This window comes from Petaurus breviceps, unplaced genomic scaffold (assembly GCF_028583685.1).
Source record: "Petaurus breviceps papuanus isolate PSGF00001 unplaced genomic scaffold, PetGlider_PUasm1.0 90784, whole genome shotgun sequence".
NCBI lineage: Eukaryota > Metazoa > Chordata > Mammalia > Diprotodontia > Petauridae > Petaurus > Petaurus breviceps.
This window is the reverse complement of record NW_027187345.1, coordinates 3,420,941-3,447,565: the sequence shown is the minus strand read 5'-3', so window position 1 is coordinate 3,447,565 and position 26,625 is coordinate 3,420,941. Positions and strand designations below refer to the sequence as shown.

Here is a 26,625-nt window from a genome sequence, read left to right as displayed (position 1 = left end):
AAAAAACCCCAATATTTAACCATTGGTGTGTGACTGTTGCATAAGTTTAACTGTAAAGAGAGATGTTTGTCCATCCCCCTTTCCCACCCCCAGTCACCTGAGCCTCCCCTCTAAGGTTATCTTCATTCTTTGTAGGTTTTGAGAGTTGGACAATTTTTTGTTAACATTTTAATGTCTCCCCCATTAGAATGTAAGTACCTTGAGGGCAGAGACTGTTTTTTGCTTCTTTGTATCATCTGAGCTTAGCACAATGCTTGGCACATAGCAGATGCATAATATATGCTTGTTGACTGATAAAAAGTGAAACTTTCAAATTTCAGCAGCTGAACCTTACCAAATGGAACACATGGCCATGACTTGGGCAAGCCACTTAAGCCATCTTGTCTTCAGTTGCCCCACTTGTGAAAGAAGGGCATGGAAGGTCCTTAACAATTCTAGATCTATGATCCTATGACTGGCTATTGTTCCTTTGTGATAAACTTTGAAAATTGGAAGTACTATTGATAAAAGAAGAAAATTAAATAAACCCTTAGATAAGGAAACTGCCAGACCACTGCCCCAGAGGGAACAGCTTTATTAAACCAACACTGTAAATGACAATTAGAAGTCCCCTACGTGCCCAGAGGCTAAAAGAATTTCCACTAGGTCTAAGAGAAAGCATAGAATGACCTCAAACAAAATTTAACAGTTTTTGCTGTTCTCATTTCCTTACATTAAGTGTACATTAGAGTTTATTTGGAGATGAATTCCAAAAGCACATGTGTTTTGATATAAAGCTCTGTTTTCTTAGACAAGTAATGTAAGTAGGAGCCTTGGGAGCAAGTTAAGGAGGAATTGATTTGGTAAGTATAGCTGGGCAATCAAAAATATACATAAGCCTGTTTTTATGCAAACCTATATTTACCTACAAAATACTTACTAAGCAATAACGCAATGCAAAAACAAAAGATATTGATTTAAAAATCTATTTTTAAATATGCTTATTAAGTCCTGAATTTGGAGACTTTGCATTTTGTTGTCACGCAAATAATCAGAGTGATTATCATTCCTTCTAATACATGTTGCAAGTGTAATCCAGATAAGAAGACATTTTTCAGTACCTGGTCTCTTCATTAATAATTTCAGTTGGTTTTGCATTGGTAACCTGGATGCTTTTAATATTCTGGTCCAAGTCCTCTGCACTCTCCTTTTAGAAATAATGACATATCTGAGGTAATCACTTATGCACACAGATGCTGAGTTTGTCATATCAATGTGTTGCCATGGAGAAGGCTGCAAATCAGCATCCAGGAGGACCACAGGGTTATAAATGACTAAATAAACACCTGCCCATTTGGTAGACACATTAAGTTACTGCATCACTTAAAAGTTATTAGTCATCGATACATTATACAAAGAGGGTAGAATGACGTTAATGCCACTGTAGCAATGACAAGCAGGCTAATTACTATTACACACACCAAATGCGTTGGAGGCTCAGCAGAGTAGGGAGGGGGTGGCGTCTCCACAGCTATTTCAGGATCCTCATGTTCACTTTCACTGTAGCATTCTGCAATGAAAATGGAAGTACTCAATTGTCTTTGGGGTTTGATATATATGCATGCATACACACACAAATATATATATATATATACATATATATATATATATATCACTGCTGCTTCTTCCATAAAGCATCAGCTGAGCTATTTTTCTGGCTAATTTTCTTGCAAAGGTCAACACACACAAAATTCATTTCTCCTGCACAGAATGCCATGCCTAGGGAACTGCCTACTTTGAGGAAAGAGAGACAAAAATGAGAATGAGTGGGCTGGTTTCATTGTGTTGAGTTTCTTTAAATGGTTTTAAGATCAGGTTAGAATAGGTAGCTGCAGCAAATGGATAAGGAGAGGAAGAATCTTTCCATTTCAAGGTTGAAGATTCTATACCTGTTTCATTTAAAAGTTTAAATTTTGTTCTTAGTTCCTTCTACTGCAGGGTTGCTTAATATTCTTTGTGTCACGGATCCCTTTGGGGGTCAGGTGAATCCTTTTGAGAATAATATTTTAAATGCATAAAATAAAATGTATAATATTACAAAAGAAATCAATTACATGAAAATATAGCAAGAAAAAAAAATTAAGAGTTTCACAGTCCCCAGGTTAAAAACTAAAATCTAGTGATTACTTAGAAAGGACTAGAGACTCTTAAGCCTTTTGAAGCATGTAAGCTCTAGGCAGACCCATATGATGAGACCTCCCACTAGCACCATTTCAGGTCCTGGCATCCCTTTATTAATCCATTCTTTCAAGAATTAGCAGCATACCCACCTAGCACATATGCTAAAATACAAGAGAGGAAACCGTAGGATGGAATGTTGTCGGGCTGAGAGCATGACTAGATCAGTAAAAGGGGTGTCTGTCTGAGTGTGAGCTGTCATAACTATAGAAGTGGGGAAATAAAACATTTATACTGGCAATTGCTTTCAGTGCCAATGAAACCTACAGCTACTATGTGGGTAAAGTAAGGGTAACAACATACTTATAGCCAGTACAAACTGACCAGTACAGCACTCATTTATATTCTCCTTTCCTTTCTATCTTCATTTCTATTCCTCCCTCCCTCTTCCTTTTATTCTTCCTCTTCCCTTCTCTTTCATTCTAATTTTTAGGGAAGTTCAAGTTCAGATGTGATATGTTCATTTCATCTGCATAAAAGCCCATTCTATTTCCATCACCTAATCACCTCCCACTATAAATAAGCATAGGTTTAAAATAAAGCATACCTTCTTCTTTTCCTGTGGACGCAAGACGGATTACAGCTAACCCGAGCTTATTTAACCACCTAAAATTCAAAATAGAAAGCAAAAATGTGATATGACAAACTTTAATGATCATGGAGTCCCAATGCCCCAACACCAAATTGGTACCCCAGCCTCAAATCCCCTCACTGAGTCTTCTTCCCCAAACATCTTCAGCAAGAAATTACTTCAGTCCTGTTGCTAAAATGTCCCAAAGGGCAGCTGAGTGGCACAGTGAATAGAGCACCAGCCCTGGAGTCAGGAGGACCAATCTGACCTCTGACACTTGACATTTACTAGTAGTGTAACCTTGGGCAAATCACTTAACCCCAATTGCCTCTTCCCCCTCCAAAAAAAAAAACCAAAAAATAAAGCTAATTTCAATTTCTACCCACTATCTGTATGGGAGCAGAAAGAGGCAATAATTCAAGGGAATTTTTTTTTCCCAGAAGGGCTGGTAGTTCATGATGTAGATATACAACCTTCATATACTTCTACAAAATGTGGGCCTAAGGCTTTCTCATAACTTTTTTATTCAGGCCATCCTTGATTGTGAACAACTGGGCAATTGGTTCTGAGCAGCAATAAAATTGCATAGCTTTCTGGGGCATTCTAAATACTAGGGCCAAATATAACTTCCTTTGAAAGTTTTCATTCCAAATACTTTGTCATCACTTCAAATTCTAAATACTTGACTCAGTTGATCATCAAAGTTACATCTCCTTGACTACAAACGACTGGATAGTTCTCTTTGGGAAGCCTTGGAGTGTACATAATACATAAAAAAAGATATTTCCACGTTTAATTACTAAAAATCTGACTATGACTTAATTTATGGTATCCCTTAATTTATGAAAGATATAGTTTTTGAAAAGTTAAATATAATTCAAACATTTGAAGATCCTGTTTTCTATTTACTTTTTAAGTAGAGATGTGTTTCTATGAGGGAACATTCCCCAGCTGCATCATTTTAAAATTTTCAGCTAGAAACAAAATTACACTTTCTTAGAGTAGATGACCTAGATTAAGACCCTAACCCTGTCACTTACTGCCAGTATGATGCCTTGGGAAAGTCATTTAACTTCTCTACATCATGGTTTACAGATCGATAAGAGGAAAAGATTAGAACACATGATCTTGGAGTTTTCTTCAAGCTCTAAAACCTAAGATTCTATAATAATGCTAGATATGGTCAAACTCAATTATGATTATTCTTATTAACATTCCAGCACCATGTTACACTGGAGCATACCAAAACATGTGGAAGGAAGGAAGGAAGGAAGGAAGGAAGGAAGGAAGGAAGGAAGGAAGGAAGGAAGGAAGGAAGGAAGGAAGGAAGGAAGGAAGGGAGGGAGGGAGGCAGGGAGGGAGGGAGGAAGGGAGGGAGGGAGGAAGAGAGAGAGAGAGAGAAAGAAAGAAAGAAAAAAAGAAAGAAAGAAAGAAAGAAAGAAAGAGAGAGAGAAAGAAAGAGAGAGAGAAATAAAGATAGAGAGAAAGATAGAGAGAAAGAAAGAAATAAAAAAGGAAGGAAGGAAGGAAGGAAGGAAGGAAGGAAGGAAGGAAGGAAGGAAGGAAGGAAGGAAGGAAGGAAGGAAGGAAGGAAGGAAGGAAAGAAGGAAAGAAGGAAGGAAAGGAAGGGAGGGAGGTAGGGAGGGAGGGAGGAAGGGAGGGAGGAAGGAAGGAAACCAAGAATTTCTATAGCATGGCAAATAAGCTATGTCTTCCACATATTATTTTTAGCCAGTGTTAGGGTAAAGGTAACCATGGTGGTTTTCATAGAACTACAGACCTCAACAAGCAATCAATCAGCAAGCATTTTTCAAGAACTTATCATGAACCAGACACTGTACTAGGATCTATGAGGTACAAATATAGCAAATGAAATAATACCAATTGCATAAAGTTTATGTTTCCATGAGAGCAATCACTCTGATGGACATTTTAAGAGAATATTGATGCCAGCACCAACATGGTGACATGGGAGCCTGATCACTTTCTACTTAGGAATGATATGGTAACATGTAATTAACCCACTTAGAAACTCCATAATGGCAAAATATGAGTTTACTGAAAATGTGAGGGTCTTATTTTATTTCATCCAATATAGAGCAAAAATTAAAAGTTGAAAAGTAAAAAAAGAATCTCAAGTTTTGAGAAGAGTTCACAAAAATAATGGATTTCCCAGTTCATAAAAGCATAGTAATTTACCAGAGCTTCAATAGAAAAAAAAAACAATTACCAAGAACAATCTATCTGTCTTCATTCATTGTCGTTATTGTTTTTCAGTCATTTGGGGGTTTTTTGGCAAATATCCTGGAGTATTTTGACATTTTCTTCTCCAGCTCATTTTGCAGATGAGGTAATTAAGGCAAACAGAGTTGAGGGACCTGACATGGGTTACATTAGCTAATAAATATCTGAGGCTGGATTTGAACCCATGTCTTTCTGACTCTAGGTCTGGTGTTCTAGCCACTGCCCCATCTGCACCCTATTCATTATGTATATATAAAGAGAGAGGGTATATTGTAGTCTCAATCACCAATGTACACAAAGCAGTAACCAATTATAAGAAACAGACTTTTGATTAGGAGCTTTTACTTGACTACTGAGTTTTTAGAACTCACTGACTTAGATCATTCCCTTCACCAGGAATTTTCGAAAATATTAAGTCTATAAGAAAGCATCTTTTTGTGGTTAAATGGATGGTTACACAAAAGGACACACAGTTATGGAAAGAGAAGATGACAGATGTTTCCTGGGTGTTTGTTGTACATTCCTTTGATGTGAATGTGTGTGCTAGCATAGCATGGGTGTTGAGACATCAATGCACAAAATCCAAGCATTCTTATTTCTGACACTCTGGCAGAAAAGCCTGCTTCTACCCCCAGACTGAGTTTAGACACTGATTCTTCCCATTGCAATTTCTTCCCCATGTAGTTTTAAATTGAGGGTAACTGCAAAACACAAGGGGTTTCTATTAACCTTAAGTATTTTTCCCTCCGGCCTAGGATAGATATGTAGCTACTCAAACAAAGCTGTTACCCATGAAGACAAAGCTCTAAAAATGGAAATGACATCTAAAAGTGGTCTCTCTTTCTTGTCAAGTGTATCGGTTATGATTTTGAGAAATATTTATATTATTTATTCTTCATCAATGCTTCAAAAAAGCAGTGACTTTGTCAATATGGTTATCCACTATACTGCTACAAATCACAAATCCTCTGTGACCTGGTAAACATTGATAACAGTGGAAGCAGAAAAGATTCATCATCCCAAGTATGGCAAATCTAGTGATGAGTTTCTCAGGCTTAGCTAAAGTAGGTATCAGACTAACACTACTGTCATTGGATCAGTTACTAAAACCTTTGAGCTTAGATAGTATCTTCTAAGTGTAAGCTTCATTTGCCTAGCATGCAAGGAGCCAAAATTAACTCTGCATCCTGATGCTATATACTCTGAAGAGGTCCTGGAAGAGAATTTTAATAAAGGGTTTATCAACCAGTTAAAAATCAGAGCACTACAAAAGTGAGCTAGATTTCTCTTTGGTTTCAGAATTATCACTGAATCATCTATTAAATATCACAGACAAAACAGAAGGAAAGGTATAAGAGGATAATATAATAGTATATGGACTGGGAAGACTTGTGATCTCAGGCTGTTTTACTCCTTTAAGGCCTTCCTAGAGTTGAAAATATAAGCCTTAATAGGGCTCCTCAGACTGAGGGGAGACGTACAGCTACAGTAACTTTTCAGTGCTACCTTTCTGACTTTCTGTAAATAAATATAAATTAGAATGTCATTTTAATATGACAGTGAAAAGAGGTTTATAAATTGGTTCTGATGCTTGGGTGTCTTTATGTGGCAGCTGTGTTATTGAGATTGGGGGATGGGGCACATTGGTTCCCCCTCTGCCATCTCAACAATATTTCTTCTTTTTTTTTTTCCTTTTGGAGGGCAATTGGGGTTAAGTAACTTGCCCAAGGTTACATGGCTAGTATTTTTGTGTGGGTGTTAAGTCTCAGGCCGGAACTGAACTCGGGCCCTCCCGACTCCAGGGCCGGTGCTTTACTCACTGCTTCCACCTAGCCGCCCCAACAATATTTCTAATATGTTTTTCGCAAGATTAGTCCCTCACTTAAAGCAGGTGCCATACAGTCTGTGAACCTGACTGTGAATCAGTGTTTTCAGACATGACTCAAAACTAAATGTGCCTTTATTTGCACATGACAATTACTCTTTATTACATGCTTAAAAAGAAAACTACAAAATAGAGATCTACAGCTTCATGTACATTGCTCTTTTTCTGTTCTGCTATGTATGTCAAAATGCCTGTTTTATTTGATGATTGTTAAGGTCAGAGTAAAAATAAGCTGGAAAAAAAAAGAAAGAAAACCAGTTGTTGCTAAAGACTACAATGCTAGAGCCAAACATTAAGCCCTTAGTTCATAACAAGCAGATGTTGGGTGTTTTTTTAATCATTAAAACGTGCTTGCTTCTTCATATTTTTTAATTTGGTAAACGTGAGAAAATGCAGCTTTTTCTAAAAAAGTCATTAACTTACATTCCTTTAGTAATTTTTTTTAATTTGGTAAATGTGATGGAATGAAGCATTTTCCTTTGCTTTGGAACAAATACATTATGGGAGAAATATGATCATTGTTCTTAAATGGCACATATAATTTCCACTGGACAAAATAGTCTTTGATCTAAAGGGGTTTCCTTGGGGCATTTTTGCTCTTTTAATTAATAAACATCCCTTGCCTCTGATCTTGCTAAAGCATTGCCAGCGATTTGTTTATCTGATTGGCCAATTGACACCCATTGTCACATGGAAGAGAGTTTTTTTTTTTTGAAGGAATAAGACAGTACAGGTCAATTTGAAAGTGGGGAAAAGGAAGCTGGGGATGTGGAGCTTTGTCTAGCAGATGAAAATAATCACTAATACATGCAGAATGTTTTATTGTTCCCAAATCCTTTACGGACAGGGAAACTCAAAATAACCCTGTGAGTGAAGGGCAGTTATTATTATTATTCTAATACGACCAACGTGGTCAAGTGGGAGGTATCAAGGGAGATTATGGACATTGAAGATCAAAGCTAGTGTTAGAGGGAACCAAAGGCAACTTTCATCTATTTCATCATTTTGTCCAGGGCTGGCCCTCACTATTACAGAATACCTACTACCTTCAAATACACAGAATGTGTTCCCTTATACAGCAGATCTAGTCAATGATACTTAAGATTTCTTTCACAAATTAAAAGCACTTTAACATTCAAGCCTTCTTTATGACTCCTGCTTTTACTTTGCTTAGTAGAAAAGAAATAAAATCATCTTCTTCAACTGGCGAACAAATTGTGGTACCTTAATCTAATGAAATACCACTAACCGAATGAGAAATATAAATAATTCAGAGAAATGAAGAGACATAAATTGATTCAGATGTTTAAAAAAATCAAGAAACAACAGGCACAATGGCTACAATGTAAACAATAAAAGCAGGTTTTTAAAAAACTGAATGCTCTGTAATTATAATGACCAGGCTTGAACACAGAAAAGAATTGGTACGTGTACTCCCCTCCTTCCACTGCAGAGATGGAAGGATATGGGTGTGTAAGAATCAGTTTACTGTCAGATAAGAACAAACAGTCAGTCAGTTTCACTGAATTGTTTTTAATTTTAGATTTTTTTCTCATTTTACTCTTTGCTGCAAGGTAGGACTTAAGTAGACAAAGAGAGTAAGAATTTATTGGAAACAATGTGATGTAAAAACAAAGATCCATAAATTTGTTTAATAATGGTAATAACTGTCCTAATTTTTAAAAAATTTCTGTGCTTTGGTTTTAAACTATAGATTTATCATTTTTTCAGAGTACTACATGCTTGCTAAACAAGACCAAAACAAACCTAGGCTGAGACCATTCTTTATCCTATGTTAGGCAAGATCATAAAATCAATCATTGATTTGGATGAAGAAGAAACCTTAGAGCTCATCAGTTGAACCATACCGCCTCATTTTCTAGACAAAGAAACTTGATTCTCAGAGAGGTTAAAGTACTTACCCAAGGTCAAAAGGTAATAAGTAACCAAGTTGGGATTTAGTTCTAAGCTTGGCTACCTCATCCCTTGTTTTGTTCCTTCTAGAAAAAGGGAACCCATTGTACTAAGGAGCTAGGCTGCTCCTCACCTGAAGAGTGCTGATCCATCGATTACTGGTGAGGGAGACAGCAATCAGAAAGTATGTGACCTGGGTTCAGTATACTAAAAACTAAATGTTGCTGGCAAGTAAGAGGATATAAGTCAAGTCTTTACTACTTTCCCTCATAGATATTTCACAGGAAGATGGGGACAGTGTAAGAAGAGACCATAGGGGAAGGTCATAGATTCATAGGATGTTGAAAGTTGGCAGGTACCTCTCAAAGCTTTTTAAACTGTGGGTCACAACCCCACATGGGGTCGTGAAAAATCTGGCAAGAGTACAAAGTTTCTTAACATGCAATGACCAAAAAACTTCGAAATCAAAGACTTAATGAATCTGAGGTGTTTCTGATAGGATTGCCCATGTTGAATTTCACAACTTCACTGCTGTTCAGAACACAAAGCATGTGCACTTTGCACTGTGTATGCCCTCAGGCAACACAATGCTGCCAAAAATAGAAAAGGGATCACAAGTGGAAAAAGTTTAAGAAGACCTGAATTCCGGAATAGTTCTTACCAGAACAATACTCCTCTCAATAAACCCCCTCTCTTGAGGGGAAGCCCAGCTCAAACTGTCTCTGGAAAACTGATTGTTCAATTTATACCTCAGAAATCTGCAAAGGCTACAAATTGGGGCTTGATTTGTTTTGTTACTTAGACTTAAGAAAGTAGTAGAGAAAATATTATTAATGAAAATTAAACTTAAAAGTTTATTCCATGGTGTGTGTGTGTGTGTGTATATATATATATATATATATATATATATATTTTTTTTTGCTGGGGGTGTAGAACAGCCAGCTGTTACATATTTGCTGGTGGGAACCCACTGTGTCCCAAAGCAGCCTATTCCATTTTATGCTTGCCATAATTGTGAGGAACTTTTCCTTACATTAAGCTTAATTCTGCATTCCTACAACTTCTTTCTATTCTAGCATCAAGCAGAAAAAAATTGAATATTTCTCCCAGATGATACTTCTTCAAATGCATGGAGTTACTGTTTTGTCCTTCCCCTACCAAGCACTAAATCTTCTCTTCCCTAAGTTAATCATCTTTATTTCCTTCAATCAATTGTGATATAGGCCATCAATCTCAAGGCCCTTCACCATTCTGGTCTTACTCCTCTAGACACAACCAATAAGGAATCTAGAGAAACTTCTTGAAAGTAAGGATTGTTTTATTTTTTGTATTTGTATAGCAGCTAGGATGGTCCCTGGTATAAATAAATGCTTATTAAATGCCTGTTGATTGGTTGATTAGCAATAAATGGGTAATAAGAAAACATAATAAGAAAGTAATATACACTTATCAGATATGATGTGATAGGAGTAAGGAGGTGAAACAATATACAAATATAAAATCAATATACACATATCAGATGTGAAGAGAGTAAGGCAATCTCATCTTTTAAGTTTTGCTACACCATATAAATCCACAATCAATTAAAATCCACTCGAGCTGCACACTGATATAAACCAAAGAGATGCTACCATCTGAGTGTCTATCACATACATTTTTAAAAGACAGAAAAAGGAAATGCATATAAATTAGAGAAAGAAATTTATACTAAGAGTAAAATCTTTCTGACAGCAAGTTCGTCAACAGGATATGGCAGGAGGTTGTGGAGTATTCTGCCAAGAAATTCTTCAAGCATCTCACGGTGACAACCAAAAAGTATTTAATAAATGCCCACTTCCATATGGCCCCATGGTGGAAACCAGCTGAGATGTCACAGATGGCATCTGCTGAAAACCGAGAAATTTACTGCTGGTTCCATCTAGCCTCATTTTCCTAATTCTCTCATTTTCACAGCTTATATAATATTAACAACAGTAGCACCTTGAAATGGCCACTCTTACCTCCTTCCTAATTTATTGTTCCTGCAGAAGCATCCCATAATTAATTTTAAAGAACTTAATTTTCAGCTGTACTTTCTTTTCTAGCCCTTAGGCCTCCATATCCTAGAGAAAGAATATGACAACAGATAGCTTCTGGAAAAGGCAAGGATGGGAAGATTAGAAGCAGCAGAAATTACCATATTGGTGAGGCAAAAGTGAAATTCACTTAAAATCAAAACTGATCCATAGGAATACTATTGTGATGTAAAAAAAAAATGATGAAGGAAATAGTTTCAGAGAAACCTGGGAACTGATACAGAATGCAGTAAGCAGGACCAGAAGAACAGTGTATACAGTAACAACAATGTAATGACTAACCATGACTCCAAAGTACTCATGACGAAACATGCAGCCCATCTCCTGACAGGTGATGGATTCAAGGTGCAGAGACTGATACAAATAATTTTCTGGACATAGCAAATGAAAGAATTTGTTTTGCTTGGCTATGCATATCTTATCATAATGATTTTTTTAACAAGAGGATGAAAAGGTAAATTTTCATTAATTTTTTAAAAACTGAATATTAAGAAATAAAAACAAAAAACAACAACAAAAAAAAAAGCCTAACCCTTGCTTGGCATCCAAAATACCAAAATGTCACCAAATTTGTCTATGCCCATAAAAATTCACAAGCAGCTGTTTTATTTACTTACATGTTCATTTCTTGCACATTCTCTGCTGCAAAATAAAAAGTCTTGATCTGCGGGTGGCTGATCTTAAAAGCACTTGAAGGGAAAACAGTAAAGATACATGAGAAGTTAATGTAGAATAGAAGATGAATTCATAGCTATATCAGCAAAAGTGATATTCCTTCTCCTTTTCTACTTCGAGTTTAAAAAGTTATTCAAATTAAATGCTGCCTATTCCATTAGCTGGCTTCCACAGAAAGGCATGAGTCAATTCCTCCTGTGATTGAGAGAATAATGTTAATTAATGCTTAAGAAATTCCCTTTAAAATAAGATTATACCATTTTCATTTGGTCAAGAATATGCTGTTTGTCAATGCTTAAGACAAAGAAAAAATGCAGGGTAAGGAGCTTCACTTTACAATAACTGACCCAAATGTTTCAATGAAGATCCCTCCAACATACACAGGAAATTTAGAAAGGCACTTGAAGTTTCAGGGCCCTAACTCCAAAGGGGCCTTTACAAACATTACCTTGTGGGAGGGTTCTGAGTTAAAAGCCTTGCCCAGTTAGTCACACTTTGACGTGGGTCACGTAATAATTTCTGGAGTTTCATTAATAAAAAATACATGTATTCCAATCTACTGTAATTAAAGTTCAAGGTAGACAAACAGATATAAAATTGTCATATTTTAATTATTCAGTAATAACCAATTCTATACATCCTAAATTCATGACAGACATAATACACTTTGAACAAAAAGAAAGAATAAAATTGGTATTCATCTCAGTTTCAAGTAAAAGCTTGAAATACTGAAATTAATCATCAAATGCTTTTTAGTGGCTATTTCAACATTAGCTTTTAAACCAGAAGTCTCAGGGCATATGGCCAGACCGTCTTTGCTAACTAACCAAAAGCTGCCTAAGTCAAGGCAAAAGTGCACATATCCTGCTGCACCAAAGTCCCCAACACCTAAAAGATAGCTAGTACCTTCCACCCAGCTCAACCCAGGCTCTTGAAACACTATATTATAAGCCAGAATAACTACTACCATTAATGAATGCTGACTTTTAATTGGATTAAAAAAGATTATTTTGGGGGGGGGGGCGACTAGGTGGCACAGGGAGTAAAGGGCCGGCCCTGGAGTCGGGAGGACCTGAGTTTGGTTCTGGCCTCAGACACTTAACACACACACACACAAAAAACTAGCCATGTAACCTCGGGCAAGTTACTTAACCCCAATTGTCCTCCAAAAGGCAAAAAATAAAAACAAACAAAAAAAAACAGATTAATTGAAAGTGAAAGACAGAATGGGAAAAGGGGAGGTGGGGAAGGGGGAGAAAGGAAAAGGCATCATTAGGGAAGCTGTAGTGAGAAATTGGGATAGAAAGGGAAGGGTATTGGGATTCAGGAAACTTGGTTCCAGTCTTAGCTCTGCATCTTACCTAGCTCTGTAATGTTGTATATGCTAAATAATCTTTATAGGCCTCATCAACAAAATGAGAGGCTTGGACTAGATGACCTTAAGTCCCTTTTCCAGCTCTGAACCTCTCCTGATTCCATTTTACCTCTGTACATGAAGCACTGTATTCAAACATTTGTTTTCAGCAGAGAGCTAGCCTAGAATTTATTATCTGGCTTGGAAGATAAATGACTATCCATGCCATGAATAGTTTCACAAACAGTTTAAACAAGAAAACAGCATTGGCCTTACTTGTCTTCATGCCTATAGTTATGTGGAGGGAGGTCTGCTGAATCTCGGTTACTAACTAGCACAGAACCTTGGCATCTGATCTCCTGACTTCTATAGGAAGACTTGCTTATAGAGTTCCCTTGCATCACAGAACACAGAGATCCACTGTAGAATTTTCTAGGAGGCCATTGGAATGCCAATGTCCAACACACATGAAGAGAAACTCTTCTATTCCTAGTCAACTTTTGCAGGCTCCCTTTATTAACTTCTGAACCACCACACCTATTTGAGGTCAGGATCCCACCCAGCCAAATGCACAATGATTGTGAATTAGGTGAATATTTATATGGGCCATGCAGGAATTTGTGACATGTGATGACTTACTGCTTTTTCTTGCATTCAGCAGCTCTGTCCACAGCAAAATCTGGCAAGTTGATGAATCCATCAGCTTTCTCTGCCTGAACGAAGTACAAATCACAAATCAGAATTAGACAGGCTTATCCTCATTGTATCTTATTATGACTAGACAAGCTGAATTTAGGAAGTAAGGTAAAGACAAGGAAACATGGCTGCAACCAGACTAAATCTTAATGAAGGCCAATACGTTATAATGGATAGAATGCTGGACATTCAGAAAGTCAAAAAGATCTGGGTTCAAATGCTTCCTCTGACTAGATGTGTGACCCTGGACAAGTCACCAAATCTCTCTCATCCTCAGTTTCTTCATCTGTAAAATGGGGGTTAAAAAAAGAGCTGGGGGTGTGGCTTGGTGGCACAGTGAATAGAGCACTGGCCCTGGAGTCAGGAGGACCTGAGTTCAAATTCAGCCTCAGACACTTAACACAAAACTAGCAGTGTGACCTTGGGCAAGTCACTTAACCCAATTGCTCTACCTTCCCCCCTCCAAAAAGAAAAAAAAAGAGCTGGGTTGCCCAGGATCAAATGTACATAAAAGGCTCTGCAAACCTTAAAAACACCACACAAATACAAGTTTGCAAGTCACTAGATACTATGTGCTGGGATATCTTCTCATCTACAAAGATTAGAGCCTTCTAGTATCTGCTAGGTAGAGACACTCAGGAGCATGCAAGATATCGAAGGTTTTTCTTCATGGGGTGTATGCTAAGAAGCCAAACTCTATGCTACTACACTGTGTGGAAAGTTTTAAATATTACAACACTTTGTTAATGGAAAATAGTGTTCATATTCTATAATTAGGTCCTAGGATCACAAATTTAGAAATGGAAGGAACCTCAGAAGGCAACTAGTCCAACTCTATCATTTTATATGTGAAAAAATGAAGGAACAGGTAATGTTTTACCCACAGGGTCACACACAGGAGTGTGATGCAGGATCTGAACCCAGGTGTTCTAACTCCAAAGTCAACACTCATGCTAACATTCCATGCTTCCTCCTGTTTTACTTTGTAGCTGTTTTTTATATCAAAATTAATATTTTAAGATGGCACTTTAACACTAAGACATGGCCCACCCATGCTGATCAAAGTGGAAGGACCTATACCTACTTTATCTCCTTGCTAAATATGACCCATATGATAAGTCTTTCCATGTAGGGTCTCAAATCTTAAAAAATAAAATAAAATAAAACCCTGGTCCACTGGATGCAGCTATTCTAAATGGGGTGTTTTCCCCTTCCTAAGTAATATTGAACCTGAGCTTCATATTTCAAATCAAAAGCCTACACACCCCATCCCTTGATTCCTAGAGCCTTGGAAGAAGCCAGATTGCTCTGGAAAGGTATGGCAATAGATTACACAAAATCCAGAGAAGACCACCGTGATACATTCAATCCCACTTGTTACGTGTCTTTGGGTAAGTCATTCTATTTCTCTGGGCATGTCTGGTCATCTGTCAAATGAGAATTACCCCTGCTCTTCATGCTTCACAACATAGATCAATTAAGATAATGAATAGATGGGAACATAAATTGTAAAGTGCTACAAGTAACTGAATAATGTTATTGTCACAAGTAATAATTTGATTCACAAAGTATACCTTCAAATATAGTTAGCTACCAGGAATAGCATAGTTAATGTTTGAGTCGTGAAATTTCTGCCTGCCTCCTCCTAAGTTCTAGACCCTGGCAGGCAATTGAGAGCTCTTTGTGAGACACCACCATCAATGAAGGAAGGAATCATATCTTTCTAAACTTTGGATTTGTCTCACATAGTAATTGTGCATAACACTGTGCACACAGCAGGAACTTAATAAATGTCCATTGTGTGTAATGGAAATAAATGAATTGGAGTAGAGTCCCTTGTAGTAGATATTGCCAGTGATTCTCAAATTATCAACTAACCCCATGGCAATCCAAATCTGAAAAAAAAATGATCTCCAAATGGTTTGGAATTCGATGGTCTTTCACTAAAACACGAACAAATTGAAATATGGTCCAATTTTGATTAACAAGGTCTTGTCAAATTATAATAGAAAAACTAGATTCAGAAATATGCAAACTAACATTTATGAAACAAAACTATAAGAATAAAATCAAAGAAAAGGAATTGAGAAAAAGCCATCAACCATTCAATGAAATAAAAAAACAGAACAATGAAGCATTTAATTTGCATTGAAATTAAAATTCAAAATAATGTTAGTGTTGGGAACAGATTCTGATTTACTAAAAGTAGCCTATATACTGCAAATGAGTGGCAGCAGAGTGGATACAGGGTCAGCCTTGGAGTCAGTAAAATCTTGTCCTGCCTTTGATACATTCTAGGTGTAAGCCTGGACGAGTCTTAAATAACCTTTTAGTATACTAGGCAATGGGCAGCTAGGTGGTGCAGTGGACAGAGCGTTGGGCATGAAGTCAGGAAGACCAGAATTCAAAAGTGGCCTCAGGTATGTGCTAGCTGTATGACCCTGGGCAAGTCACTTAACTCTGTTTGCCTCAGTTTCCTCATCTGCAAAATGAGCTGGAGAAGGAAATGGCAAACCACTTCATTACCTTTCCTTAGAAAACCCCAAATAGAGTTGGATATGACTGAAATGACTAAACAACTAAACACTAAACAACTCTTGGAGACTTTTTCTGAGCACTGCTGTAGATCTTCATTGGCAGAAGGAGTTTCCTCACTGGAGGTTCCCTAAACCAATAAAATAAAATAAAAAAATACACATCTGAAGCTATACATACAATCATATACACATAGGCACAGATACTTATATATTATGCATTAAGGTTACATGATATATATATATCGAAATACATATAATAGGCATTTGTAATACATAATATATGCAATATCATATATCCTGGAACATATTGAAAGTTTCTACTATATGTATTATTTTATATGTATATAAAACCAAGGGTCACCTGCATGACATGATGACCCATTCACGATGAATAAAGTCTCAACCACGTGTATTGCCATATATTATATCTATATGATGCATGCATATATGCATATAATATGTTATAGCATATATTGAAAATCTCCATTACATTTATTGCTATAGATATAACTCAGGGTCATCTTCGTGTCAAAATGAAACAAGTCATCACAATATGCATTTCAGTTCTCCACTACAGGTATTTTAAGTCTCCACCAAAGTTCTGCTCTGGGTTTCACCATGGAATGGACCAATCTGCATTTCTGAGGGTTTTGTCAGGGAAGCACAAGCTCTGAAAGTCTCTGTCAAGCTGAAAAACTTCTACTGACTCAGAAACAAGCTTGTTATCTGATTAAGTTCATACAGGCCCATCATCAGAAGACTGGCTTCCAAGTGATTGCTGTTGCTGTTATGGCTCTAAATTACAGTACCACATGAAAACTCTCTCTGAAGGCACAGAAAGGTTAAAAAACCATCGCAAGAGCCTTGAAAAAGAAGGCAGGAGGCTAAAACTAGTTACACTAAAGGCAATGGGAGGCTTTAACTGATGATGCCACTTATTACTCTACATACACCCTAAGGAAGTAAAAAAAAATCCTCTATCTACTAATATGGACAGCTAGGTGGTACAATGGATAGAGCTCTTGGTCTAGAGTCAGGAAGACCTGAGTTCTAATCTGGCCTCAGACATTTACTAGCTGTGTGACTGGGCAACTCACTTCACCCTGTTTGCCTCAGTCTCCTCATCTGTCAAAAGAGCTGGAGAAGGAAATGGCAAACCACTCCGGTATCTTTGCCAAAAAAAAAAACCCCAAATGAGTTCACGAGTCAGACACGACTGAATGACTAAACAACCACAATATATACCAAGATATTTATAGCAGCACTTTAGTACCACATAAAAAATAACAACTGAAAAGAAACTGGGTACTTATAAATTAGGTAACAGTTGAAGAAGCAGAATACTGGCTAGAGCACAGAATTTAAAAGTAGGAAAGCCTGAGTTCCAATTCTGCCTCAGATACTCCTTAACTGTGTTACACTGGGCTAGACCCTTAATCGCTGCCTGCCTCGGTTTCCTCACCTGGAAATGAGGACGATAATAGTATCTACCTCAAAGAGGTGGTATAAGAAAAAAATAATACCTTTAAAAGTATTTTGCAAACCATAAAGCACTATATAAATGCTAGCCATTATTATTATAAGATAGAGTTCAAAGAGGTAAATGGTAATTATGGAATACAACCATGCAACAATTTTTTAAGTGCATTGTGGGATGTGAAGGAGTAGGGAAAATTGTGGGAATGATAGTAACACCAGCTCCACAGATCAGACAACCCTGAAAGAATCTCTCCATATATCCATTGGTTCTTATGATTCAAAATTAAGAACAATATTCTTCCTTCAGTAAGTCCAACTAAAAGAAAGAAATAGGACATTGGGGTGGCTAGGTGGCTTAGTGAATAGAGCACTGGCTCTGGAGTCTGGGAGGACCTGAGTTTAAATCCAGTCTCAGACACTTAACACTTACTAGCCGTGTGACCTTGGGCAAGTCACTTAACCCCAATTGCCCTGCCTTCCCCCTCCAAAAAGAAAAAAAAAAAGAAATAGGACATTGATGACAGACTATTCAAGAAAAAAACTTGGTGTTTACAATGGGCATTTTTACTTAAATTTATTTCCTATCTAAAAATTGGAGAATATACTTAAAAGTAATGATTCAAATAATTCAAAGTAATACTTTAAAGTCACTTAAACCAAAAGATGAGGGATTTTTTCAGTTCCTTATCTCATTTCAGAACCTTGCCCAATTTTCCCCTGAAATCCATAGCATTGTAAGTGGTATAGATGAGTGCTGGGCTTAGATCCAAGAAGACCTGAGTTCAAATTTTGTCTTAGACTCTTAGGAGCTGTGTGCTCAGACCTGGCAAGTCTAACATCTGTCAGTCTCAGTTTCCTCATCTATAAAATGAGAGCTTCAGACTTCTTGGTCTCTAAGATATTTTCCAGCTTTAAAACTGAATATATAATATTTTCATGGTTTAAAATTCCGTTTCTCATATCAAATCTGTAAATAGGTGATGTAAGTATCAGTATTCTCATTTTACAGATGATGGAACTAAGACTCAGAGCGATGAATGATTAGGTCACAGTATCACAGCCTAGTTCCAGAGCCAGGAAATAGGGACTTAGTAAATATTTGATCGACTGAATAAATAGAAAGAAAATATATTAATGAGGATAACATCCATCCAGTGGCTAGATAGTCAGGATTGAATCTTGTTCCCCTGACCCCCAGACCATGTTCCTTTCCAACACAAGCATGAACACAGTCCTTTCTTATACTTTCCCAGAAGAGCAATGCTGAGGTTTCCTTGCTTAGATGACATGCAAGAGACTTGAAGATGTCAACAAAACTAATAATTATGCAAAAGAGCTATTTGTAATTAACTTTTGAGCAGGGTAAACAGAAATTCCAATAATCTATCCTTGTTCATTGAAAGGTATTTTTACAGGCAAAAGTTCATCAAAGCAATCAAATTCAAAATTGCTAAGCCCTTCTAAGTAAGCTCTTACTACAGTTTAAGGCTCACCAAAAAAATGAAAAATTAAATAAAATTTCAAAACCACTTCTTACTCAGACTTCCCCATAGATTTTCTAAAGGGTTTTTTCTTCTTCCTGATGTAGCTAATTTCCTGCGCTTTACTAGAAAAGCAGTTTCTAAGGAGTAGATTTAATTAATCACCAGATGAGTACTGAATGGCAACTTAAAAAAAATAGCATTATATAAATATATATGATAGAGCTCTGTAGCTTGACATATAAAATTTTTTCTGTTCACTTTGCATATGCAAATGTTCTCTTTTCATTTCAGTATTCATTAAATTTAGAATTTAGAAGATTTAATAAAGGAGCTTTATTATGAAACAGTGTGATGTGCAGCAAAGAGAGCTGTCCTTGGAGTCCAAAGGTCTGGATTGGTCCCTGTCTTTATTATTTACTAGCTGTGGAAACTTAGGTAAGCCACAAAGCTTCTTACAGTCTCGTTTTGCTCATTTGTAGAAGTAGGTGTAATAAAAAATATGACTCCCTTTCTTATTAGGTTGCTGTGAAGATCACAGACTCACAACTGATAAGAACTTTGGAGATTATCTGATCCAACTTCTTGATTTTAAAGATGAAAAAACAGAAGAGATTGCGTGTGTGTGTGGTTTGTTCATTTGTTTAAATTGTCTCTGACTCGTCGTAACCCCATTTGGGGTTTTCTTGGCAAAGATATTGGAGCGGTTTACCATTTCCTTCTCCAGCTTATTTTACAGATGAGGAAACTGAGGCAAATGGAGTTATGTAACTTGTTTAAGGTCACAAAACTAGTAAGAGTCTGAGGTCACATTTGAACTGTGGTCCTCCTGATTCCAGGCTTAGTGCTCTATCCAATGCACCACCTAGGTGCTCCCACAGAGACTTATCCAAGGTCGTACAGAAGTGAAAGGCAGTCAGAACTTGACTGATCTTCTAATTACAAATTTAATTTTCTTTCCTCTGTAGTGAATTGAGACTAGTAGGTACAAATAGCAGGAAAGTTCTACAAACCCAATGGGCTAATAATACCAGTTTCACTAGTACAAACATTTTAAACTCGACACTTTTTTAAAGCAGAATAATATTTGTTCCCTGCAACTGTGATATCACAGGAATTACCCTTCTTCATTTCTACCACAATACACACTGAAATTCTGATCTCATAATAAGAATTCAGTCAGTATGTGGCTGATTTGCTGACTGCTATTCTAGAATTATAATTTTGAAAGGTGGAAAAAATAGTTCTAGTAGTGAGAAAACAGAGGAACATGAAAATAATAGAAAAAAAACAATAGAAAAAACAAATATACCCAAGCTTTGGTCATATAAGAAAGTATTTCTTGATGTAGCAATTACTGATTCAGAAATAAGATGATTCGGAGTCTATGCCACTTGAATTTAATATTCATGACACTGAGTTTAATTATTATTTTATAGAAATGTGACATCATATGGTAATTTGAGATTAATCATTAATGAATTAAAGCCCTGAATACAGGTGTTAATATGCAAGATTTACTTATCTTCACCTAAATTCCAGGTGACTTCATAGTTATTGGTTGCTTTTTCCCCCCCTCTAAATAATATGAACTGCTGTTCAGTTATTTTCAGTTGTGTTCGACTCCCACTAAGGGTTTTTCTGGTGAGGATACTGGAATGGTTTGCCATTTCCTTCTCTAGCTCATTTTACATTTTACAGAAAAGGAAACTGAGGCAAACAGGGTTAAGGGATTTGACTCGAGACATGCAACTAATAAGTGCCTGAGGCCTGATTTTAACTCATAAAAATGTCTTCCTGATTGGAGGCCCAGCACTCTATCAACTAAGCCTCCTAGCTACCCTATATTAACTATCAGGACATTGAGAGCTGAAAATAACTTTTGCTACTGCTGCTATTCCTCTCTTTCTCTGCTATACATACATACATACATACATACATATTGTGTGTGTGTATACACATATGTATGTATTCAGATATATGTATATATTACTATATTTTATGTATATGTATTATATTATATATTGTATATATATATATCACAATGATATAGGGAGGGTATATACTGTAAACCCTAGTTTTATTCTGGAAGGTGAATATAGCAGCTATTATTACTATTAGTCTCTAGGTAGATAGACAGACAGACAGACAGATTATGTGAATAAATGTAAAGCCTTATTTCTGTATTTTTAAAATCAACCTGATAATTATGTAAAATTACAACTATGATGGAAATGTTTATAGGAAGAAAGAAAAGAAGGAAGGAAGGAAGAGGGAGAAAGATGGAGAAGGAAAGGGAGGGAGGAAGAGGAAGAGAGAGGGGGGAAGAGTGAAGAAGGAGGAGGAGGAAAAGTAGAAGGAGGGAGGAGGAGGAGGAAGAGGAAAAGGAGGAAGGAAGGAAGGAAGGAAGGAAGGAAGGAAGGAAGGAAGGAAGGAAGGAAACGTTTTTTAATCATTATCATTCTTCCCTTTCCCACAGCAGTGGCTTGCTCTTCAACACACTGATTTGTTATAAATTTACTTATTTTCAATATCTGCTCCAAACCACCTACACATCCACCCACCCATCCACCTTCCTTGGCTTTTTTGTTTTTGTTTGGTTTTTGTTTTTATTTTTAAAGACTAGGTGTCCCTATCTCTTAGAGGCTGGAAGTTAAAAGGGCTTCTCAGCCAGCCCTGCTCTGATTGGCACACATGGTTTAATTTTTTTCATTTCAGAGCTGGGCTGATTCACCCTTCCTTTGGCAACCTAGTAGCTCCCAACTTCTAGGGGCTTGCCACACTTAACTTAGTATAGACAACAGGATCAGCTTAGATTGCTGCAACCCAGAAATCCCAAGCTCAAGAGATTCAGCAGCCTCAACCTTTCCTCATCATTCGACATTTTTAACCTGAGAATCTAGAGGAGCTAGATTGATTTTAGAAAATAGCATACCCTGGCTACTGGCATTTAATCTGGGAAGTTACATGGCATTTTTAGAATTATAGTAATTTTCAGGGCCCTGGATCAAATGAACAATAATTTTTTTAAAATAACTGCCTCCTACAACATGGTCCCAAGAGTTCATTTTTTACTTGTGTTTCAATCATACCTTTTCCCTTAGCTGCCTGTATATAGAACATTATACTCATACGTAAACATTTTCATTTTCCATACACCTCAGCAAACCATGACAGAGTAAGTTAACCCTAATTGTGAGGGTCTTGATGAATAGGTTCCCATTCAGGACAGGGAAAGAAAAATCTGGAAAAACCAAGACCAGAAAGTATCCCTAGAATAGGGTGTCAGACTTCACAAAGGGGTCCAACAACACAGGTAATTCTACCGAGTGACCATAGGCCTTTGTCATTATTTCCTACCAAAAATCATGCAATGGAATTAATTGTATGTCAACTGAAGTAGGCTAAATTTAACCAAGTAGCCCAAAGGCAGGTAGTTTTCATCTTATGACCAATCCACTTGGCTTCAGATATCCTTGCTTTATTAAGTGAATCCTAGTTTTTTCAAACCCAGTAAATCCTGATGTGTTTATAATTTTCATTTTTAAAGTCTGAATATTAAAATCTTACAACTATTTGACAAACATCAAAAAGAGAAAAGAATGTTCACTCCACACAAGGAATTTATATTCCCAGAAAAGCTATAAATGAAATCTAAATTTTTATACTGAAAAATATTTTAGATAGCTAAGTCTACAATATACAAGTGGCTATTGGTCTCATATTGGACCTGTCAACCTCATAGGCACACACAGATCATAATCACCTCCAAGATAGCATCCTCCTCAGAAATAAAGTCAACTGGAGACCTTACTTTGTAAAAGAAATCTGCAAAAAATCTCTTTGTAAAAGTCTGAAAGAAGTTTCTCAAAATCACCTTCTAATGCATCTGTTTTGTAAATGCAGATCAAGGCAGCTTCAGGGACTAGATAAAGAGCCAGGCTTGAAGCCAAAAAGACTAGACTTCAAGTACTACTTCTGACACATATTGACTGTGTGACCCTGGACAAGTCATTTATACTCTCAGTGAGTTAGAGTGAAGGGCTTCTTAAACTTTTTCCACTCTCAATCCCTTCAGCACTTCTTAAACTGTGGGTCAAGACCCCATTGACCCACTCTCTAAAACAGAATGTTGCCAAGAAAGAACCAACTTGCCCACACAGAAGGATTTTCCTTATCCAGAAATTCCCTATACCAATGAAATCACAGATCTATTACTTTATCTAAGTTCAGACTTACATAGGTTGACTACAAGACCCAGATAAATGTAATCCAGTTCAAATAAATAAACATTCATTAAGAACCTACTGTACCAGGCACTGTGCTAATCACTGAGGATACAAAAAGAGGTAAAAGACAGTCTCAGACAGGAAGCTTACTATCTAATGCAGGATGGAGGGACAACATACAAACAAATATACAGAGCAAGCTATGCACAGGATAAATAGAAAATACTTAACAGAGGAAATCACTGGAATTAAGAGGTCGGGAAAGGCTGACTGTAGAAGGAAGGGTTTCAGTTGATGCTTAAAGAAAGCCAGGCAGGTAAGTAGAGAAGAGAAGGGAGAGTATTCTAGGTAAAGGCCACAGTCAGAGAGAATATCTGGGGCTGAGATGGAGAATCTTGTGTGGGGGCTGGCAAGGAGGCCAGTGTCACTGTATTTCTGAAGACTACAGGTTGGGGAGTAAGGTTGAAAAAGAATAGAAGGTGGGGGTGGGGCAGCTAGGTGGCACAGTGAATAGGCCCTGGAGTCAGGAGGATCTGAGTTCAAATTCGGACCTCAGACACTTAACACTAGCAGTGTGACCTTGGGCAAGTTATTTAACCCTAATTGCCCCTTCAAAAAGCGAAAAAAAAAAAAGAATAGAAGGTGGGAAGGGGGTAGGTTATGGAAGGCTTTGAATGTCAAGCAGAACATTTTGTATTTGTTCCTGGGGGCAAAAGGAAGCCACTGGAGTTTACTGAATAGGGGGGTGTTGTTATTACACTTGCATTTTAGGAAAATCACGTTAGTGGCTGAACGGAGAATGGATTTGAATGGGAAAGATTTAAGACAGGAAATCCACTCATCAAGGTGGGAGGTGATGAGACCTGCACTGGAGTAGTGGCAGTGTGAGAGGAAAACAGGGGGCACACTCAGGAAATGGTGCAAAGATAAAATCAGCAGGCCTTGGCAACAGCTTGCACACAAGGGGTAAGAGAGAGTGAGTAACCCAGGATGACTCCTGGTTGCAAACCTGACAGACTGGGAGGATGGTGCTAATGTCTACAGTAACAGAGGAGGTAGGGAAGATACCTTGGAACTCAAGTATGTATACTCTCTTTATCCTTGTAATTCAGACCCTGGCCATTTCAGCCACAGTAGACAAATGTCGCTTTTCCTTATATCTTCAGTAAAGGGGGGAAAGGAAGACAGAGACAGAGATAGAAACAGAAAGAGAAAGAGGGAAATAGGGAGAAGGAGGGAGAGAGAAAGACAGAGACAGACTGAGACAGAGAAAGAGATTGAGATTATAGAGGCAGAAAGACTAGACTTGGAATCCAGATGGCTGGAATTCAGGGATGTGCTCAAACCAGCTCATACCATTTAACTGAGAGACTCAATTTTACATTTTGAAAGTGAACATTTATACCATAGAAAAAGGCAAATGCTACAAATCAGGTCTTGATGTATTGTTTTGTTGATTGTCTACACTTTAAATGATGGGGAAAATGTCAGTTATGTATATTGATCTCTAGAGTGTGTCATGTATATTTTTTTGGAGATAGGTATTAAACATTTACCAACATATTCCTGGCTGAATTCATATACTATACTGAATAGATATTCATATATAGGTGACATAGGCTCTGCCACCCGTGGCTGTGCCAGAATCAAGTAATCTCTCTGATCCTCAGTTTCCTTGTCAATAAAATGAGGATAACATTCATATTACTGAACTACAGTGTTGCCATAAGAAAAAAAATGCTTCCTGATCCTTAAAGAACTGTATGTGGATGGCATGGTGAACCATCCTTCAATCTGTATTTATTTTTCAAAAGTAAAAGTACTAGGGATGGAGCCAAGATGGTGGAGTAGAAGCAGGAAGACTCACAGTGCTCCCCCCATAATCACTTCAAATAACTATAAAAAATGACTATACACAAACTTTAGAGCTACAGAACCCACAAAGTGACAGAGAGAAACAAATCTCCTGTTGAAGGCAGCCCAGCAGGCCAGCAGGAAGGATCCATCACAGCACGGTAAGAGCCAAGCCCATATCCATGTGAGCCGGTGGTTTGGTAGCCCTGACCAGCAGCAGCTGGAGGGACTTCAAGAGAGTGGATCACCAGCAGCTGTGGCAGTTTCCAAAACTATCAATCCATAAATGCCAAAGGCAAAGTAAAAGGTCAGTGTGGACTTTGCTGGAACAAGGGGATTGAGAGTGCAGTCTGGCCTTTGCCCCTGGGGCAAGAAGGAGAGAAGCAATGAAGGTGCAGCAGCTGTGCAGCCACCACCACATCGCTGTTTCAGAGCTTCTGGCCTGCAGATTGTAGGGAGACCAAGTGAAGATTGAAAGGTTAATCGCTGTTTCTTCAACCTGCTTGGATCTGGATCACTGTCTTGGGTGGAGGTCCTGGGGTGTGTGACCAGGTGCCAGAGCCAGTGGGGGCTGTAGAGAGGGCACCCAACTAATAGCTCTGGCAGGTGCGAAAACCTCAGCAATTTGGGACAAAGCTTTATTGTCTGCAAGCAGAGTTCTACTGGGGCAAAAAGCTCACAAGTCAAGTAATTGAGTGGTAGCATGAGCAAGCAAAGGAAGCAAAGCAAGAACAGCATTCAAACCTTAGATTCCTTTTCTGGGGACAAAAAGGATCAAAGCATGGAACAGGAGGAAAACAACAGAGTCAGAACACCTGCACCAAAACCTTCCAAAGGAAAATATGAACTTGTTAGAGGCCATAGAGGGGCTCAAGAAGGATTTTGAAAACCAAATAAAAGAAATGGCAGAAAAAAAATAGAGGAAGAGTAGAGGGAAAAAGTAGAGGAAGAGAAATGAAGATGATGCAAGAAAACCATGAAAAGCAAGTCAACAACCTGATTGAAGAAAATAACACCTTAAAAATAGACTCAAATGGCAAAAAAATCCAATAAGGAGAAGAATGCCTTAAAAAAGCCAAATTTGCCAGATGGGAAAAGAATTTCTAAAGCTGACTGAAGAGAATAATTCCTTCAGAATTAGATTGGAGCAAATGGAAGCTAATGACTTTATGAGAAATCAAGATGCTATTAAACAGATCTAAACACATGAAAAAATAGAAGGCAATGTGAAATATCTCATTGGAAAACCCACTGACCTGGAAAATAGATCCAGGAGAGAGAATTTAAAAATTAATCGACTACCTGAAAGCCATGATCAAAAAAAAGAACTTAGAAATCATCTTCTAAGAAATTCTCAAGGAAAAATTGCCCTGATGCTTTAGAACCAGAGGGCAAAATAGAAATTGAAAGAATT

General features: G+C 37.5%; 2 protein-coding genes across 4 annotated transcripts in view; one reads left to right on the top strand and one right to left on the bottom strand.

Annotated features, from left to right (window-relative positions):
• Positions 1-114, top strand: part of OPRM1 (opioid receptor mu 1) — a 149,352-nt gene extending 149,238 nt beyond the window's left edge. The window contains exon 4 of the mRNA XM_069069632.1: positions 103-114. Coding sequence (XP_068925733.1) covers positions 103-114 — 12 coding nt within the window. The remainder of the gene's footprint in view (positions 1-102) is intronic.
• The window catches only part of IPCEF1 (interaction protein for cytohesin exchange factors 1), a 223,400-nt gene that overhangs the window by 52,037 nt on the left and 144,738 nt on the right, over positions 1-26,625 (bottom strand). For all 3 annotated transcript variants that reach the window (XM_069069630.1, XM_069069629.1, XM_069069631.1), the window contains 4 exons: positions 13,575-13,648; positions 11,524-11,595; positions 2,765-2,823; positions 1,461-1,549 (listed from right to left, as the gene is read on the bottom strand). In XM_069069630.1, coding sequence (XP_068925731.1) covers positions 1,461-1,549; positions 2,765-2,823; positions 11,524-11,595; positions 13,575-13,648 — 294 coding nt within the window. The remainder of the gene's footprint in view (positions 1-1,460; positions 1,550-2,764; positions 2,824-11,523; positions 11,596-13,574; positions 13,649-26,625) is intronic.